We start from the raw sequence: 19,020 nt of genomic DNA on the forward strand, positions 1-19,020 counted from the left end.
GTCACGCGGAAGTACTGGAAATGTGATCACCCTCTCGGAATGATGGAGTATCGGAGCAGTGCGAGGGAGGGGTTGCGGGGGGTTGCCTGGAAGGAACTATACAACAATCCCAAGCATACTCGCAATGCGGATTTAAAGCTGGAAGAACCATGAAGGAAGGCCTGTTAGGTGTTTGGTGATGTTCCACCTTCACAGTTCGAATGATTCAAATAAATTTATTGTGGAAATATTGTGATATACATTTGTATGTGCCGTTTACATTACATTCAACCTTACCATCTTCAATTCGTTCCATCGTTTTCCCTTTCAACATTCTATCTCTGTCTCTATATTTCATTTCATTATTCTATATTCCTCCATCGTTTCCCCTTTTACACTTTCGTCTGCCTCTTCTGGAAACTATGTTGAATCTTTGCAGCTTCTTGTTTCCACATCCTTTAATATCCGAAAAACATTCCTGTTCCCGTTAAGCTCCATTCGGATCTGAGCCAGCCTAACCCGTCGCAAAAATGTATCTCACAGATATATGTATATGCACATATCTGTTGGATACATTTCTGCGAGGGGGAACAGCATTTTCTTGGCTCGTTGCATCGAAACTTTTTCGGGTCTTATGAAATATTGTGATGTGTGAAAGAACGAGAAGAACGAGAGAAATATTTCGCCTCCCTCTCTCCATCTACTGTCTCTCTATTGCTCTCTTTCTCTGCCACAGATGGTTGCATGAATGGGGAGGCGGCATGAGAGGGTCGTCGTCTCTTCCACAGTATCCAGCTTCGAGTCTGGCGTTTTTGTTGCCTGCCAAATTGAGAATCGCATTGGCACGCGTCCGCATTGCATTTGACCTCGTTTTTGTGCTAAGCCATGTTTCTGCCACATGCCCCAACCCCCCTCTCACTCCTCGTCCCCATCGTCAGCCCCTTGCAGCACTCCCCTTCCCCTTCTTGGCGGAAATTCTGGCAAGCAACACACAGCGCAAGAGTCGCAAGGAGGGACGAAGAGCTGTGCCTGGTGGAAGGTTGAAAGCATTAAATTATTTTTTATGCGCAAATTATTTAAGTTTAAGCACAAGTTTTGCAAAATAGGAACATTAAGCCAGCGCTGATTCATCCACTGAGAGAAACGAAACAGAATCCCCAACAGAGCAAAATTACTCCAAAGTAAAAAGAATGGCTCTCCGAGCACTTTTGCATCCCCTCCTTTCATTTATATGCTCACGCGACATGCAGCAGCGCCCATTGTTCTGTTGGTCCCTGCCAGTGTGTCTCTGGCTTCAGTGCTCTAATATCACCGGAGATACAGAGTTCCTATCTCTTTCTTGAGGTATACTTTCCCTTTATTCGGAAGCATTAGTGCATGGACGATTGAATGGGTGAGTAAAAAAGGCATCTTCCATCTGCCGATTCCCCCAGTGTATCCTTATATAGATTTGTATCTGTGCCTATGTCTGGGTGTGTGTGTGTGGCTCTCTTCTCTGCTCATTACTTGTGTGGAAAAAATGATGGGAGCTTGCATTTTTGGCGCTCGAACGACGGCTGGTTCTTGGCGCTTGGCGCTTGGCTCTTGGCGCTAGCCGCTTGGCTGATGGCCATCGCAAACAAAACCATTAACTGGGAGTCGATTGGGAGGTTACTCCAGAAGAGAGAGGCTAAGGACTCCCATGGATAAATTGACTCTTTAGCTTTTGGTTTCAGCCGTATTCCGCCCCCTTCTGGAAAATGCATTGATGCGTTGCATTTGCTATTCCTGTGATTTTCATTATTTTTTTGTTTGTTTTTTGGTTTCATGCGAAAAGTTTTCAATTGCTCTGGCGTCACTTTTTGATTGCTTTGATGTGTTTTTCTCGCACATTTCCCCAGCCTCAATTCATGACAAAAGTTTTTCGGCGCACAAACACACACAGACACAGCTTGGTGGGGTGGAAAGTTTTCCCGGGAAAAACGGATGAGGAGAAGGTTTTTGCGGACAGACAAAAGCTGAGAACTTTTGCTTTGATTTTCAAACATCTTCCATCCTTCCATGGCAGCAACCGCCCAACGCATCTGCCGATGCATTTTTCTTCCTTCTTTTGGGTTTTTGCATTTTCCCCTCTCTCTCTCTCTCTCTCTATTTCTCTCTCTCTCTCTTATGTTATCCTTGGGATGACAGAAAAATGAAAGTTTAATGCGTTTGCCAAATACAATTTTCACAATCTTTTTTCCACACAACGAATGTTTTTTCTTAGTTGAATTTTAGTTTTCGGGTAAAATTGAGTTTTACCCAATTCGCGAGTTTCCTTTTGATATCCCCATCTCTCTCTCTCTCTCTGTCTCTCTCTCCGTCTCTATTCTATCTATTTTTTATACACAAATATTTTGTTGGCCGGAAAATGTGTGCGTCTGTGCGGAAATTGCATTTTTTTCACCCTTTTTCCCACATTTTGTCCTCCCGCCCCGCCCCCTCCGACCGACCCATCCCAACAGTCCTTTTTCTTTTAATCTGTGAGCGCATTATAGCACAAGAGAGCAAGGGTTAAGGGTCAAGGGGCAGGATAAAGTCTGGCCTAAGTGCAAGTTTTTAATGCTTGAAATCGTCTACAACGCGAGCATTAAAAGAGAAAGACCGATGAGCACTTAAGAGCGAAAAATTAATATGCAAACTGCTGTCCATCTTTCTCCAGTTTCTTTCTCACATTCTCAAGTTCTGATTTTCCCCAGTGCTATATGTTTTATTTTTATTGAAAATGTTTGATTGATCAACGCCAGGTAGAGGGGAAAGATAGAGGGGATGGATGTCCCACCCAAGCCCTCCACTGGCCTGGCTCCAGATGGCCCCGAGATTCGCCTCAAGAGGATAATGGAGGGAGGGAGGCGGGAATTAGCCAACCCGCGTGGCTATTAGCAGAGCAAACTCAAATGCGAAACGCAAAGCGAAAGAGACAAGGAGAAGGAGAAATAGAAATACACAAAAATAAAATAGGGGAAGGACATTTTAATCTACAAATGGAATTTCCCTACATGGACGAAAAAAACATCACGGGGTAAATTAATTTTAATTGCCGCCCGGGCGGCCTTACGACTTGTTTACATTTGGGGCACCCCACACAGGATACACAGGATACGCAGGACACCCAGGGCATCGGTCAGGACACCCGAGAGGACAGAATAAACGTCATGGAAGGCAGACGGTGAGAGGGGGAGAGGGAGATACCCAAGCCCCTGGGCGACGAATTTGTTGCCTGTCAAATAAAACAAGACGCATCAAATTATTTCAAATTTATCGCGCAGTGTGCCTCCTCCTATCCGCCTATCCAGATCCTGCAACGATGATCAGGGGTCCTGCCGGCGGCAGCTGCTGCTCTGCTGCTCGACGGAATCAGCCCTCCCTCCCTCAAATGATACACAACCCTCTGTGGGGAACGAGCCATTGAAATGTTCGTCCATCCAATGCGGTCTGTATCTACGAATATGCATGTATCTATGCATCTATGAATCTATGTATACCAGGTAGAGCAATAGACAGAGAGGAGTGAGGAGAAGTAGAAGGAGAAGGCACATATTAAGCCACAGATTCGTACCGCAAAATGACAGGCCACAACAATTAATGGCCATCCATTCCAGAGGAGTATCTTGGTATCTGTGCTCGTATTCACAGAAATGATATTTTGACACGCAGCTGAGCTAAAACCAGCAATTAAAACACCCAAAAGATACACAATGCCACAGATGAATGTACGTATGTACGTATGTATGTATGTATGTAGCTCCAGTGCGCCAATACCAATCGTTTCGTTTTTGCAATTGTGGGTTAATGGCACTTTAAACTTCGGCACAGGAAGTGTATCTCTCATGAATGCCTGTGCGAATGGATGGTAGTGGAAACTATTGGAGTAACTTTGATTCATATTTGGCACGCAACAAACCCATTTGCTCGCTCTGCGAGTCTGAGTTGACTCGCAAACAACTCCAATATAAAATCTTTCTGATGCTGAAATATCTTTCGAGATTTTCATGTTTTTTTTCTCTTGTATTTTTTGTTTCTTGTTTCGTATTTTGTATCTTGTATTTCATTCCTCTGCAGACGGAGGCGGGTTCCCAACTATAAATCATATGGTTTCTGTGCTGCAGAACAGAGCTTAAAATGCAATTTACTTTTCGATGTAATTAACTGGGTGACTCAGAGAAGGCCTGCCTGCTCCCTGCTCCCTATGGCCCTTCCTTTGTTTGTGCGAAGCCCCACAGTGAGAGAGAAAGGATGGGAGAGGAGACTCCTCTCTGAGCGAAAAAGAAGAAGAAAGAATACAAAAGCGTCGACTGATTTTTATCAACTAACCAAGCGAAACGCAGACAAACACTTCCTAAATCACTTGAATCCCCGTCTCCCCCGGCACTACCATTCCCATTCCGATTCCCATTCCAATTCCCACTCGCATCCCAGCGATACACCCCGCCCCGCACCAAAGACAAACCACCCAACAGCAATCAAACAGAAGGGAGCGCTTCCTGTGGCACATAAAACCTACATTATTTAATTTGTTCTCTCTTTCTTTCTCTCTCGCTATCTCTATCTCCCTCTCATTGTATGGGGGTCCCCTGGACGGACGCCCTTATCGGAATCGTCGATGGCGTCCATGGCGTCCATGGCGTCCATGGCAGCTTAGAATCCCAAAAAATTATGAAACACTTTCGTTGGGTCTTTCTCTTCCTCTTTTCCTCTCTTTCTCCTTCTCTCAATCTCTCTCCTTCTATTATATTGTATTGATTTAATTTCTTTTGCCATTCGGTGTGCCACATCGCGTGCACACGATGGAGCTGGAAATTGGAAAGAAAAAATAGATCTCTGGAGATCTGAAATGAGGTTTACGATGATCCCACCGGCGATCCCGCTTGTTACCTGTTAGCTGTTACCTTTCAAAATTCGAGTTTATGGCTGGATTTATTGCTTGAACCAAAAGCTGGTTGGAAGCATTTTACGGGATACTCTGCGATTCAATCAAAATTTCGTGGGGCCCAAACTTATGATATCCAACTTTTGTGTGCAAAGCCCCCCTCTGCGAAAAGTTGGGGAAAGGTCGCGCCGCGCCGCTCCGTGCCACGCCACCCGTATGAAGTCAAACGCTTTTCATCGGGAAAGTGGAAATGAAAATGGCCAAAAACCAGGAGCCAGGAGCCAGGCGCCGGGAGCCAGAAGCTAGAAGGAGGGACTTCAAGAAGGTGCGACAGGAATAATAAATATTCAGTTTAAGTAAATGGGCTTTTATCGCGCATCTCTGGGGTGCCATAATTTGCCATTTTTCCGAGGCCTGCCTCTTTCTGCTCTCTTGGCTGTCTACCATCTGCCGGTCGTTCTATTTTTCTCTTTTCTGCGCTTTTCCTTTGGAATTTTGTTTGGGGAACTGCTCTGTTGCCTGTAATTGATTCAACAAAACGGTAGCAAAGACAAAGGTGAAAAAAGAAAGTGTGGGAGAGCGCGGGAAAGCGCCCTCGTCGTCACACAGTGGGCCCTCAGCCGAAAAATGGTGGCAAAAGTAAAGGAATTTAATGAGCGCTTTGGATTAAATAAATATACTCCTATAACTTAAAAAAATAAACGGTTTTTCGTGCACGGTGAGGACAGAAAAGTTGACCGAACGATATATTTTTGGAAAGTCAATTCAAGTTTCAGCCATCAGACATGGGAGATCTCAAAATAAATCATAGAAATGTTAATTCCTTAAAATGTTGTCGAAAAAAAAAAAAAATGTTTGTGTGTGTACAGAAGTATTAATTTATCAAACTCAAATGGCCGAAGGCCCCACTGTGCGTCGGCCAAAACAATTATACGCACAGAATATATTCCAGCCATAAATATGCGAATGTTTTGCGCGATTGTGTGTGTGTGTGTGTGTGTGTGGGTGTGTGTTTGGGCGGGAAATAAAAATAAAAATTATCAAAACCAAAGTCACGCTTCCACCCCATAAAAAATTACCAGAAGAAAACGAGGAAAATCAGTTCGGGAGCCAAATTTAGCTCACATTCTGTTTTATACATTTTAAGAAACAATAAACCAACGGCCCATAAAACACAAAAGCCACCAAATGAAAATGATTTAATGTCAGGCCACCCAATGCCAGACCGACGAGTATTTGCTTTTAGCGCAAAATTTAACAAAAATAATTGCAGCGTTTTGTGTTTTATTTATGGGAGAATCTGAAGCTGGAGCCGGAGCCCTTCCTTCTATCGCAAGGCAATCAAAAGTTGAGAGACAGTTCTTCCTAACGAAGAAGAACTGTGTTGAGCAGTTGGTCTATGCAATTGTTGTATTACAATTCCAAGATGCTGCATAAGGAACAAATTCCCATTCAATGAACTAAAAATACGCTTATAAAAGAGAATTTTTCAGAAAATATGAGATATATGTGAAACAATTTATTGAGCTCTTATTCGTTTATTAATTTAGCCAGCTGATCTAGGCACAGGCACCACTGTGTGAAATGCATGCATATGCATGCACAGACGAAGCCGTCGGGCAGCGGGCTCGCTGTCAGATACGAAGCAAAGCCGAAAAGAGAGCCCGCGCGCTACCCTCTGTACATGGGATGTAGCGATAAGACCCGCCATAGAACCGGTTTTCGGTCGCTCATGCAGCCTCTGGTTTTGTATTCTTTGGCATAGCGGAATATTAGTGCTTCGAAACACTGAGCAGTTGTCAACTTGAAAGTATATGGCAGGCTAATAAGGAACTAAATATAATTGCATTAAGCTTAGCTTTCTTTTCTATTCAATTAGCTGTACAAAATGGAGGAGGAGGTGCAGGAGCAGGAGCAGGAACTCGAGCAAAGCTATTGGCTCCTTGCAACTAAGAACTTCCATTAGCGTGAAGTTTGGCAACAAATTTTTCGTCCATCCCCATCCCCACAGATGGAAAACAAAACAGAATGCAGCACAACGCGCAATGCTATTTAATGAGTTTTCACGCAGAAAAAGCTTTTTCTTGTCTCACTGGCTTTAAATCTTTTGCTCCAGTTTTTTTTACCAGTTTTTGCAGCGTGAAATATTTAATTATGCTACCTGAATTTTTCTGTGCAACGTCCTGGGGCACACACACACTTGACTCCTGGAGTGGCACCTCGCACTTGGGGTGCACTGCCTTATGCCGCCCTGCGACTTGAATCTTAAATGCTAAAATGCCTCTGCCCCTTCCTCCGCTCCTGTTCTCGAGTCTCTCTCCCTTATGGCAAAGCAAATTAGCCCGATGCTCCTTATGCAGCATCCATCCATTCCTTCTTCCACTTCCCTGCAAGACCACATCTTTCAAGTATTATTTTTCCACCTCTCCTAAGCTATCTTCAACAGGTCTCTCGTGCAACAGAATTATAAAATTTCAATTTTCAATTTCACTTTGCAGCTCCGGTGAATTGCCTTTGAATTTTGGTTTGGACTTCCTCTCAAGTGTTTTCCATCGCTTACGAGTAATGGCAAATGAGGAAAACTCTTTATGTTTCTGTCTTTTGATTCAAGATTTACGACCCATCCCCCCATCGATTGTCGCCACGCTCCAATTCATTTGAAAACGATTTGTGGCGATTTATTGTTTCTGGGAACTGGAAAACTTTTCAAAGCCTCGAAATAAATCTTGAATAATTATTGAAAATATAAATTTCGTTTCGTAGGCGATTCGTTCTTGTTTCTTTCCTCTGATGCAAAATCAGTCAAGTGTTTTCTCTAGATAGAAACACACACGGGAAAAACACAGCATCAGCATCAACAGCAGCAGCAGCAGTTGTGCTTATTCACACACAGGGTCCATGAGTCTACGAGTATATGGGTCCATCGTCCAGGGCTTAGGCCACAGGTAACGTGAAGATGGCAGTTGGCAAGCGGCAGAGGGTAAGGGTAAGGTAGGTGTGAAAAATGAAGTAGGTAGAATCGGTAGGAAGGGAATCAACGTTCATCGTCCAAGTGCTTGGAAAATAAACGATGTTGTCTATGACAAGGCATGACGGTAATGACCAACGCCATTCTGCCTGCCGACGGACTCCTTGTTCCCGCCATACACTATGGTTTTTCACTACTGGGTATCCCACCGTTGGGGAATGGCATTTTGGTACCACCATTGACTATGCAGTTCGATCTGGGCAAACTCTACGGCTCGGTGAAGCTAATATTCTTGATTTTTGTACGTGCAACGTGAAAGGCGTGAAAAACAATTGGAAAACATGTTGTTTTGTGTATTTATAGATGCACGCAAGTCTAAACCAACAATCATTAGGATCGGGCTAAATTTTTTAACTGCATTCTGAGATATTTCCCATTCACTTTCGCATTTTTGTATTATATTTTTTGTCGAATTTTCTTCTCATTTCCTTCCAATTTTTCCCTCAATCGCTTTTAAGGAATAGGAACATTCCTGAATACCCATGATTACGTCTGAATCTGAGGGTTTATTTTGTCCCGTAGACCCGTCGTGAACTTATTTTCGACTGCTGTGTCATTGTTGCTACAGCCACAGCAGCAGCATCTCCTTCACCGCCACATTCTCCTTCAGCACCTTCCAGCTCCATTTTTAGCTTCATCCCCATCTCCCATCTACCCACTTCTGCTCCCTCACAGCACCATCTCCATCTTCGTATCTGTTTTTGTTTTACCCACAGATGCAGACACAGAAACAGACACATACATACACATACCTACACACATAAATGCTACTCCCCCCTTTATACATAAAGATATTTTTGCAGGCATATTTTGGTTTTTTTGAATTTTTCAATTCAAGGTTTTGCTGCCGCTGTATGGTGCTGATGCTTCACACCTTTTGCAGTGAGCAGCAAAAACCTCTTATCCGTCCGTCCCTCCCGAATCTTTCCCTACGTCTGCTGATCCGTCCGTTTACCCCGCATTTTCTGCAGCATCATCATCCACGGAGGATGGGCCCATGGTCGTCGCTCCGTCGTTGATATCAATGGCAAAACCTTTTGTAGATTGTTATTTTTGCTGTCTGCACTTGTGCCTGAACCCAAAGACGAGGCCCAGAGCCAGAGCCAGGGCAGAGCAAGAGCTAGAGCCCAAGACGAGCCCCGAGATGAGGCCGGCCAGAGATGGCAGCGACTGGCATCATAAATCATCTCAAGTGGCGGCTTGGCTGGCCCCTCCGCTCTACGCTCTCACTGCCGCTGCTTTCTTGTAGCTAAAATCCTGCTATTTTGGGTTTTTTGTATCTACAACTATAACAATTTGCAAGAGTATCTCGCAGATACACACACTCATCTGCCCATCAGGCGGCCGCCTGTCATGCAAAGCGTCGACGCCGTCGCTGCCTGCCAACACCATCTCGAGTACCATTTTCCATTTGTAGTTTTCCCAGTTTGCCAGTTTCCCATTTCCTTGTACAACTTTTGACATTTTTGTTGGACTAATTTGTTGCCACACAAATAACGTGCGTGAACAGATGTGCGGATGGTTTTTGGGCCAATTTTTGGACATCATTTCATTTGTGAACCGATTACAGGTACCTGCTGGCGTTGCACGAGATACAGATACATTTTGTATCTTTTTCTCCGCATGTGCCCCTGTTTCGTCGTTTTGCAACAGCTGTGCTGCACAGAGAACCGGCAACAGGGTCCAGTCGAATGATGGAAGAGCAGAAATACATGGGAAAAAAATATGAGGATTTAATCAACGTTGCGTTGCGTTGGCTTTGATTTCTGCACATTTCTGAGAGGCAGGTTATGGCAAGTATCTGTATCTTTGACGCAAGCGAACCCGTGTGAAAAGCGGCAACAACGCGAAACAGCTGCGGAGCAAACAAAAACTGGAGTGAGACCCAACGATGGGATTTTACTTGAGAGTTTGCTTAACTGATCCAAGGAATATTTATCTCATAACCAATGAAACATTGAACAAATCTAACACAACTAACTAACAATTTAAAATGTTTTCAATCATTAAACATATTTAGCCACTGAAATCACAGAAGAAATTACCAAAAAGTCAAGAATATTGGAAGAGAAATTAACAGTGCGTTTCATACAATAAATAGTAGGCATCTCTAGAGGTTAATTTTCAATAATTAAATTTGAAACAAAACAAAGTAACAGAAGAGTTCTCTCAACTACTTGCCTAATTGCAACACGAAGGGGCCTTGATTTATGGCTTAAAGAAGAGAAGATCGCGGATGTGGACAACATGTGCCAGTGCCAGTGGCAGAGGCTTATGACCCCGGGGGCAGAGGCACACACAGAGAAATAGCCATTTTGATTTTTGTTCATTAAACAAATGGGCAGAAAAAAAAAACAACACAACTGGAGAGTCGCCAATGGATTTTGATGATCCCGACGGGGTGCGGTCCACAAACAAAACAAATGAAAATAAATTATTGACTATTTTGGCACTTTATCTAATGTTCTGATTTCCTTTGGAACATACTCGTGGAATTTTGTGTATGCAGCAGGAAAATTCTAAATCTGGTCACTGGTGTAATATGCAAATATTATATGGGGGTTTCCACCTGGTTTCTTCCTATTTTCCTCTTCTACACTATTGCTTGGTTTATGTTTACCGTTTTCTTTACTCAAATTTCATTCCTTCCGTATTATTTTTTCTGTATGCATGTTTCAATATTGGGTTTTTTATTCTCTTCGTTTTTCGCGCCGTTCCGTTTCTGTGGATGGAATTTATTTGCACATCATTCGGCATTTGAAATGATTTGAACGCAAATAATAGAAACAGCAGCGAGAAGGTCAAAGGCTATGCTGGGGATACAAATAAAACCCACTTTATGGGTCACAGGCAATGTAAGGCGTAACGAGGAGCAAAAGAGATTGCGTATAAAAGTATCTAGAAATCTGGTTTCACAACAAACCAAAAGGAAATGTTAACGCGTCGCTGTATTTTTCATCCTTAAAACTCCAAAAAGCAAAAAAGGTTTTCTTTTTCCTTCAACATTTAACTAATGAAATGTATGCGAATGGTTACGGTTTTAGTATTTTTAGTTTAGAACATCAAATTTTGTTAAACTTTGCTTATGTGGCAGCAATATGCAAATGAAAATTGAGGGAAAGATCCCTTCCCGAAAAATTGGGAAATCGCATTAAATTTACTAAGAGAATTTCTTCATTTTTTGGATATTAAAAATACAAATAATTTATTTGAAGAGAATTGCCTTTGTTTTTCGGGATGTTTTATTCTTATGAGGATTGATTGACAGATATACCAGCGATATTTTCCTTTTGGTTTGTTCCTGTTTTCCATTTTCGCTGCGTTTTTCTTTTCAGAATTTTTCGCAGCGGAAAAGGTCTAGGAAAGTGGAAAATCTTTAAGGAATGACCTACATTTTTTTGGCTGCGCTTTCGTGAATGTCCAGACGGTGGTTGAGACGCTGTTTGCTGCTTTGTTCCGTTGGTTTTTCTATCCAAAAATGTGTTGTAATCCGTTAATTGATGAAATTCTGCAGCGGCTTCTGCTCTGCCTCTGTCGCTGTTTTGTCATTGGAAGGAATCTTAATTTTTTTTTATCTTCTCTCTTCTTTCTCTCTTTCTCTCTTTATCCTTTATTTCGGTTTTTCTTTTTGTGGTTTTTTCCTTCTTTGTTTTGAGCACTTTCCAGCACTTAAAAAAATTGGTCACAATAAAAACAAATGAGCAAAAAATTAAAAAGTTCCTTCTTTGCGCAAATCAAGAAAACTACAGGAAATGCATTGGTAGTCGTGAAGGGAAGGGAGGTGGATTTCGGGTTTTAGGGAAACAAAACACAAAAACGCTAAAAAATACGCGAGAACACACAAAAAACACACACAGATAGACACTCACGTACACGCGGAGGTTGCTGCGGCTGGATGCGGATGTATTCGGAGGATTTGTTATTCGCGCCGAGTTTCGAATGTTGAATACATCTTGATATATCGAATATTGATATATGTATTTTTTTGATAATTTATTTGTGGGTGATATTCTTTTGCAAATATATCAATACGCATATTTTCGTGGGATATATCAACGGACTTTTCCGAACTCGACACTATTATCTATTTTTCTGTTGTTTTCTTGGTTCCTTGTCGCTTGTCATCCGCGGCACGTTCATTCATGTTCACACATTTTAGGGCGTTTGGGACGCAAGGCCGTTCGTTTCAAGTCCGGCCGCGTTCAAATGTTGCTGACAACAGACGCGTGTTGCTGCGACAAAACGAGGTATGGTCTACGGGCCAAACGCCCAGGAAAACAGAGGGCACGCAAGCTAAAATACACCCCAACTCTTGACATGCTGTGAATGGCATATTGGAGTCCAAGGTGAGGTGGCATGAGCAAACAACAACAGAAACCTGTGGCGGCGGCTAACAGGAGCGAGTCGCCAAGTTACCAGCGAAAGAGCAGAGTTTACAGCGAAAGAGCGTAGCTAACAGCGAGAGAGAGCGTTGGTAATTCTCTCTCAACTCTCTTTAAAACTCTTGGCAACATGAGATTTGCTGCCACATGTGGCCGAGCAACATTTTTAGGTCCCCAGCTACATTTTTAGGTCCCAAGAAACATTTGAAAGTGCCAAACAATGGACAGCTGTTGTGTATAACAGTTTGCAGTTAACATGTTATACCTAGGAAGGAACGAGTATTACAGCTGTATTTCCATTTATATAAATACATATATCTTTGCAAGCGATTCCGTCGCTTTAAAATCTATCGCATATCATATTAGAGTCCCTATCGGATAGCTTTGTCATAAACCTAACCTGGCCTTAGAACGCAGTCGAAAGGAAAGTCTTTTGAATTTTCTTTTTTCAATGCTATTATCCGTATGACAGTCTTTGGTTCGCAACTTGTTTATGTAACCATTTACATTGCCCCTTTCACTCCATTTCGCACCCTTCGCACGAAAATTATTCTCTTTCCAAAGAGAGTCTGTGGAAGATGTGTGTACATCAGAAATCTGGTATAATAGTTATGGTATTTATGGCCATTTATGGCACCAACTCTTATACAGTTTTATGGACGGGTTGCAAAATCATCTAAGGTTTGTTCTTTCGGAAACAATTTTAATGAGAGACTGGAAATCTTTCCAGGGTATGCAAGCTCGAACATACAAAAATTAGCATCTGGGATTGTTCGATGCCATACAGATATTACGAAAATAAGCCCGGTGGGAGAGGATGATGACACAGCGGGTGGCAGGGGGATCACGGAAGCGTGGCAGCCCACAAATAATAAGGTTATCAACGTGACAGCGGGTGGCGGCGGTGCTGGCCCTGGCACTGGCGTTGTCGCTGGACATTTATCAACGGCTGCGCAGGCGCAAAGAAAGCGTCAGCAGCAGCAGAGTGGGAGGAAGAAATAACAAGAGAATCATATGGTATGGATGGGAAAGAGGGCTATGAGATGGTGTCCGAAAGCGGCAGACGGGCAGGGGGAATTTATGAATTTGCATATGACTGATGGCATGGCACCACCACTCAAACTCTACTCTCTCCCTTCGAGTCCACCATTCGCTGGTTCCGTCTCATTCATGCACTCCCTCTTTTTTTCCCCCCATATCATATTATTTCAGGTGCAAAATCAGCTTACAAGCCTCGGACATACCTACACATGTACATACATATGTACATATATGTATGTACATACTTATCTCTGTCTGAACTTGCATCTTGGCATCCTTGCATCTTTGAGTTGAAGTAAATGCAATTAAGACAAATCAACTTGCAATTAAACAATTGAATATAATTGGGCGAAATGATGAGACCGGACACTGCGATGATGCCAGAGAAGGGCACAACCCCCAAGAACCAACACACAAATCAGCATTTCCAAAGCGAATGTTTATACATACGCGTACCTGGGCGAGAGGCCACAAAACCATAATGAATAAAGAAATAAACAGCACGCTGTTGAAGGTCTCGGAACGTCTCGATTTACAGGTCTCTCGAGTGGCCCCACTCAGTTGGGCGTCTCTCTGCAGTCTGGGTCTGGGTCTGTATGTGAGCTGTGGGTCAACTCCGACCGATCTGAGCCATTTGTTTTGCTGTTTGCTGTTTGCTGTGTGTTCGATTGCAGTGGGACTGGCTCCTTTAATGGAGTGCCTGTCCCAGGGAGTCGACGGGTACAAGCATTCACAAGTATGTATCTGTACATATATGTATCTCTATGGAGAGCGACGTGACGTGTGTGTACAGTTATAATTAAGTGATACACATAAACGTTCGCCTGTCGTCTCCCCGGGTCGCATTGTATCTGTGGCGCTGTTTAATGATTGTTTTCAATTAGTTTTGTTTTCCCTGTGTTTTATGTTTCCTCACAAACAAACGAAGGAGCGCAGCAACGGAGCCACTCACTCACTCAATCCATTGTAGAGCCATCGAGCCATCGAGCGAGCCTAGTGTGCGAGTGTGAGTGCGAGGGCGTTGGACAGGGTTGTGGTAGGGGAGGGGATGGAGGGCATCGATTGAGTCAGTACCAAACTCGGATCGGAGCGCCTTTTAAGTGTTTACGCTTGTTTTATTAATTTCCATCATACATCTTGGACTGTCAGCGATCATCATCGTGTTCTTCTGCCTCTCGTTCGCAGTTCACAGTTCGCAGTTCACCTTCGACTTCCACTTAGTTTACAATACGATCCCCTTGGCTAACGAGCCGCCAACGCAAATCGAAACCATAACGAAAAGATAGGCAAACATTAAAATGGGAGAAAGTAAAACTAAAACATGACAAACAATAGAAACGAAAAGAGTTTTCATATAAGCAAAATCGAACTCAAACTAAAACCCAATGAAAATCAATTAAATGGTAAATCCAAAGGGTTATTTGGTAATTGAATAAATATGTAAATAGAATATCACTGGGACTGGACGGAATCAAATAGACTTGGATAATAACAAACATAAGAAATAATAAACGTGAAAGGGAAATTATGCAGAGAGTGAACAACATGACCTATTGTACGTGGCACATGAAGCATGCCACAGTTTAATTGCATTTAAGTGTTTGCCTATGAAGAGGTTCGTTCGATTGTTTCTTCTTTGACTTCTATAAGATGTATGCGTTTTTGTGTTTAATGAGACGATCCTTAAGCACTTTGGCAGCCCCACAGACCCCTCGATTTAAGTCTGACAAAGCGAACAGATGGAAGTTCGTTCATATACGTATTACGTATGGTTGAAATGACGTGCCGCTGCCACAGGCGAGGGATGGGAGACGTGGCATATTCTATTAATGTTGGGATCATGAAAGTTTTTACAACTAAAACCGGATTGGAATTGGCAATTTCATGCTTCGAATACAGTGCTAGGATGCGGTTTTTATGGCACATTCGTGAGCTTATTGTAATGAATTGCCCCCGGATTCCGGGTGCGGATTCCTTCTGGGGACAAGGAGCGGACAGGCCACACTAGAATGTGTGTGTCCGGTGCTCGGTGTCTGTGTGCGGAGTGTGGAGTGTGAAACATGTGGTATTTGCTGTAATCATAATTTTATGTCCATCTAAGTAGCTGCGCATGACGACTGTCAACGACATATTGTTTCTCTGCTTTGCTCTGCTTCATATAATGGTCCTTACTCATCCTTTGCGATGGATAGATTGGGGGGATGCCTGGCTGCCAGACACCTTAAACTGTCCTGTCTCACGCACTCTCATCTACATGGATTATGGCTTACATTTTTTGAGAGTATAGCCCAAAATATATACATTAAGAATGCATTCAAGGAGTGGTTAATCATGCGTAAGTTAAATAAAATAATATGAAAAATCACCATAAGTGTAGACAAACTGAATGAAGCATTTACTTTCGTTTTTCATGAGTAAGATGCACTTGATATAAAAATATAAAGCATTAAGCATTTTATTGTACAGATCTTACTCCATCCCAAAGGATATCATTGACGATATCCTTAAAATATTGTATCGACACTGAAGTTCTTAGGCTTTTCTATGGTAGGTAAAAATTGCAACCAAACACATTGGTTTGCTGATCAACCAAATAGAATAACACTCTTGAGTGTTCCCCGATGACTGTATCCGGATTCAGGGAATGTTTCGTGATGATGTTCATGATTTTTTCATTCATCATTATGTATCCGCTGCTTATGTGAGTGCGCCGCGGCAATCATTAGTTGAAACATTAGCGTATGTGGTGCGGCTAGACCCAGAGACCGAGGCCGCCCCCAGTGTGCTGCATCCTGCGCACATCCGGCTGAGCGGAGACCCCCCCACAGACCGCCTCCCGACGGAGGGGGGAGAAGTCACAGCACCTGTCCGGAGAGGGAGAGACAATCCAATGGTAACGGTTAAACCTATAAAACCACGTAATCTCCAAGTGAGTTCTTTAATTATGCTGCAAGAGGCACAGCCAGCAGAGGAGCATCAGGTGGCAGGTGGCAGGCAGCAGGCAGCCGGCAGCAGGATCCGTCTGCCTGGCTAGTAATTGGCGAAGTGGAGGCGGTCCTAGCCCCAAAGGACAGCACCATTGCAGGCGTAGATGTCGTGGCCAGGACGCCAGGACAAACAGAACGAGCAGCAGAGCCCAGTGTATGGGTGTGGGCCCTTGCCCTGGGTGGAGGAGCAAACAAAATACGAAGCAAAAGCCGCTTATACAACCGCAAAATGCTACGGAAATCTTTGGCCAGCAACATAAGAGGCGCCACATGCAGGAGGGGAGGTGGAGGACACAAAAAGGAGCGACTCCAATGGCAGCCATTTTAAAGTTTGGGACTGTGGCTTTCCACCTCCTTGTGCTCCGCTCGCTGCTGCTCCGCATGGCAAGGATTACAATGCTGATGCACTCGCACATGAGATACGAGAAGCAAACAGACTCCTGCCAGAGACAAACAAACAAACAAACAGCAGTCCAGACAACGACGGACGATGTGAACCATTTTGCGGATTTAATTGCCGCTAACATGGGACTCTCCCTACTACACGGCCACCGCCACCACCACCACCACCACCTCCAGCTTCCAGATCCAGGCTGTCGCTGATGTAACGGGAGGCTCAAACGATGCAAGCCCAGAGACCGCACGCAGATTAGAGGACAAGCTTTGACATAGTGGGGGGGGCTCCGGCTTCTCCTAGCTTTGTCTCCAACTCCCAATACCGATGAACTGTCTCCAGTTGCAGGAGGACTGCAGCGGACTGCAGCGGACTGCAATCCAACGTGCAACGCAAGGCCAGAGTTGGAGGATTATCAGTTTGGGTGTGTGGGAGAGACATGTGAGACATGCACAATGTACACACATATGTGTATGCGTATGTATATGTTACAGTTACAGGTCAATGTATCACTTACCCCTGCGTGTCGACCGGCGACTGAGGTTTCAGCTGCTGATCCGTTGAGCGTAAGTTATCGCTGATGATATAATCTGCAAGCAAGAAAAGAAGTTGGACATCATTTATGAGGCACATCCGTAACGATTTTCCGCAAAGCTTTCCACAAAGCATTTCCATGCTTAACAGCCAACAGCCAGTTTTGGCCCAACAGCTGTCTGTTAAGACTTTTTCGAGCCAACGCAAAGCTTTCGACAAATGCCGACAAAAGCTGGGAATTTCTCGAAAAAAGCTTGGCACAAAAAGCTTCGTGAGTGTGAGGGAGTGAGTAATTCCCCAGTATTGCTTGTGGCACGGTACTTACCCTTCTGTAGCATGCTGGTTGGGATAAATTCCTCGTGTTTTTGGTCCCCTTTTTCCTCGTATTTGAGCTTGTAGTCCGAGTGCTTGCGCAAGGACATCAGCAGCGATTGCGTGCGCGGTGGTATCTCTGGCGGCGCTGGCTCCGGCGGCGGCTCTGACTCCCCGCTGCTACCGGCAAAATCGTCAAAGTCTCCCTCGCCATTTTCGTCGCCGTCACCACTGGCACCGCTCGTGCTCCGCACCTCCGGCTGCACTAGAGAGTGCTGCCTGGCCCCCTGCTGGCTCGGATGCAGATGCTGCGCTTGGCTATGGCTGTGGCTGGGATGCCGCTGTCGCAGTGAATCGCTGCGATTGACGGACAGGGCCGAGGTGCCGCTGCTGGAGCTGGTCATGCCACTCAGGCGGTTCAGGGTGCTGCGTGCCGCTCCGCTGCTCCGGTGGCTCCGACTGTGGCTCGAGGCAGCCGTCGAAGAAGAGGCCGAGGCGGGCAACAAGAACGTGCCCGTGGCCTCCTCGTCTGCCGTGAATTTGGCGCTCAGGAAGGGATTTGTACTGCGCGGTGTGGCAACGGCTGCAGCTGCAGCTTCACCTGTATCTGTGGCAGTGGCAGTGGCGCTGCTGCTGGGAAAGAGGCCCAGATTGGCATTGGATTGATATTTGCTGGTTGACACGGTGGCCACGCTGCCCGCCGTGCGCTGGTGCGGTTGCGCGTAGTTCACTTCCTGACCTGCTGCTGCCGCCCCGGGGCCGCCCTGTCCCAATCGACGGTCTCGCTGCCGCAGATACTCCGGCTCGCAGTCCGAATTGTAGTGTTCCATGCCTGCAATAATAAGAGGAACACCAACTTGTACTTCTACTACGAAAATATATGTTTTTAATTATATAGCCCAAATCAAAGACAACACAACAATAAGATGCGTAACGCCCGCACATTTTAATTGCCAAATGCAGGCAATTTTTCTGCAAGCGAGGAAATTCTCGCTATCTCGCTCGCACTCTAAAAATAGAATGCGCTTGCATGTGTGAGTGCATATGTGTGCGTACTTGTGCACAGCAAACGGTTTTCGAGACGAAACTTCTCTTCTTCTTCTTCTTCGAAAATCTTTTTCCGTAGGACTGATTGGAAAGTAAAAAAGTTATATTCTTATATTGTCTTTGGTCGCTTGTTGTTGCTTTGATTGTAAAGACTCATGATGTGTTGTTGCAATCTCGAGATCGCGGCTACGAAGCCCGGACAGCCCGGACAGCCCGGATGGCCGCAGAGGACGAAGATTTCTCTGCGGAATGCTCCTGTGAGATAGAGGAGATCGAAAAAAACCAAGAGGAGTGCCACTCGGAGGCCATACCGATGAACATTCGACCTGTAATGGACGGAGAAGAGCAGGGCGCAATTGAGACTCTACTGACGAGCTGGGGGAGGTGGCTTGCCTGGCCTAAGGCTGTCCGGCGAAGATGGAGGAGGC

At 44.5% G+C, this 19,020-nt stretch overlaps 1 protein-coding gene across 4 annotated transcripts in view; it reads right to left on the minus strand.

Moving 5' to 3' along the window:
• LOC111070082 (teneurin-a) overlaps positions 1 to 19,020 on the minus strand; it is a 134,881-nt gene that overhangs the window by 114,872 nt on the left and 989 nt on the right. For 2 of the 4 annotated variants that reach the window (XM_022360386.2, XM_022360385.2), the window contains exons 2-3: positions 17,559 to 18,377; positions 17,217 to 17,289 (exon numbers count right to left, since the gene is read on the minus strand). In XM_022360386.2, the coding sequence (XP_022216078.2) occupies positions 17,217 to 17,289; positions 17,559 to 18,377 (892 nt within the window). Of the gene's footprint in view, positions 1 to 11,287; positions 12,126 to 17,216; positions 17,290 to 17,558; positions 18,378 to 19,020 lie in introns of those variants that run through there. The other 2 variants (XM_022360389.2, XM_022360390.2) reach the window with 2 other exon arrangements.

Source organism: Drosophila obscura, unplaced genomic scaffold, assembly GCF_018151105.1.
Source record: "Drosophila obscura isolate BZ-5 IFL unplaced genomic scaffold, ASM1815110v1 contig_28, whole genome shotgun sequence".
NCBI classification, from domain to species: domain Eukaryota; kingdom Metazoa; phylum Arthropoda; class Insecta; order Diptera; family Drosophilidae; genus Drosophila; species Drosophila obscura.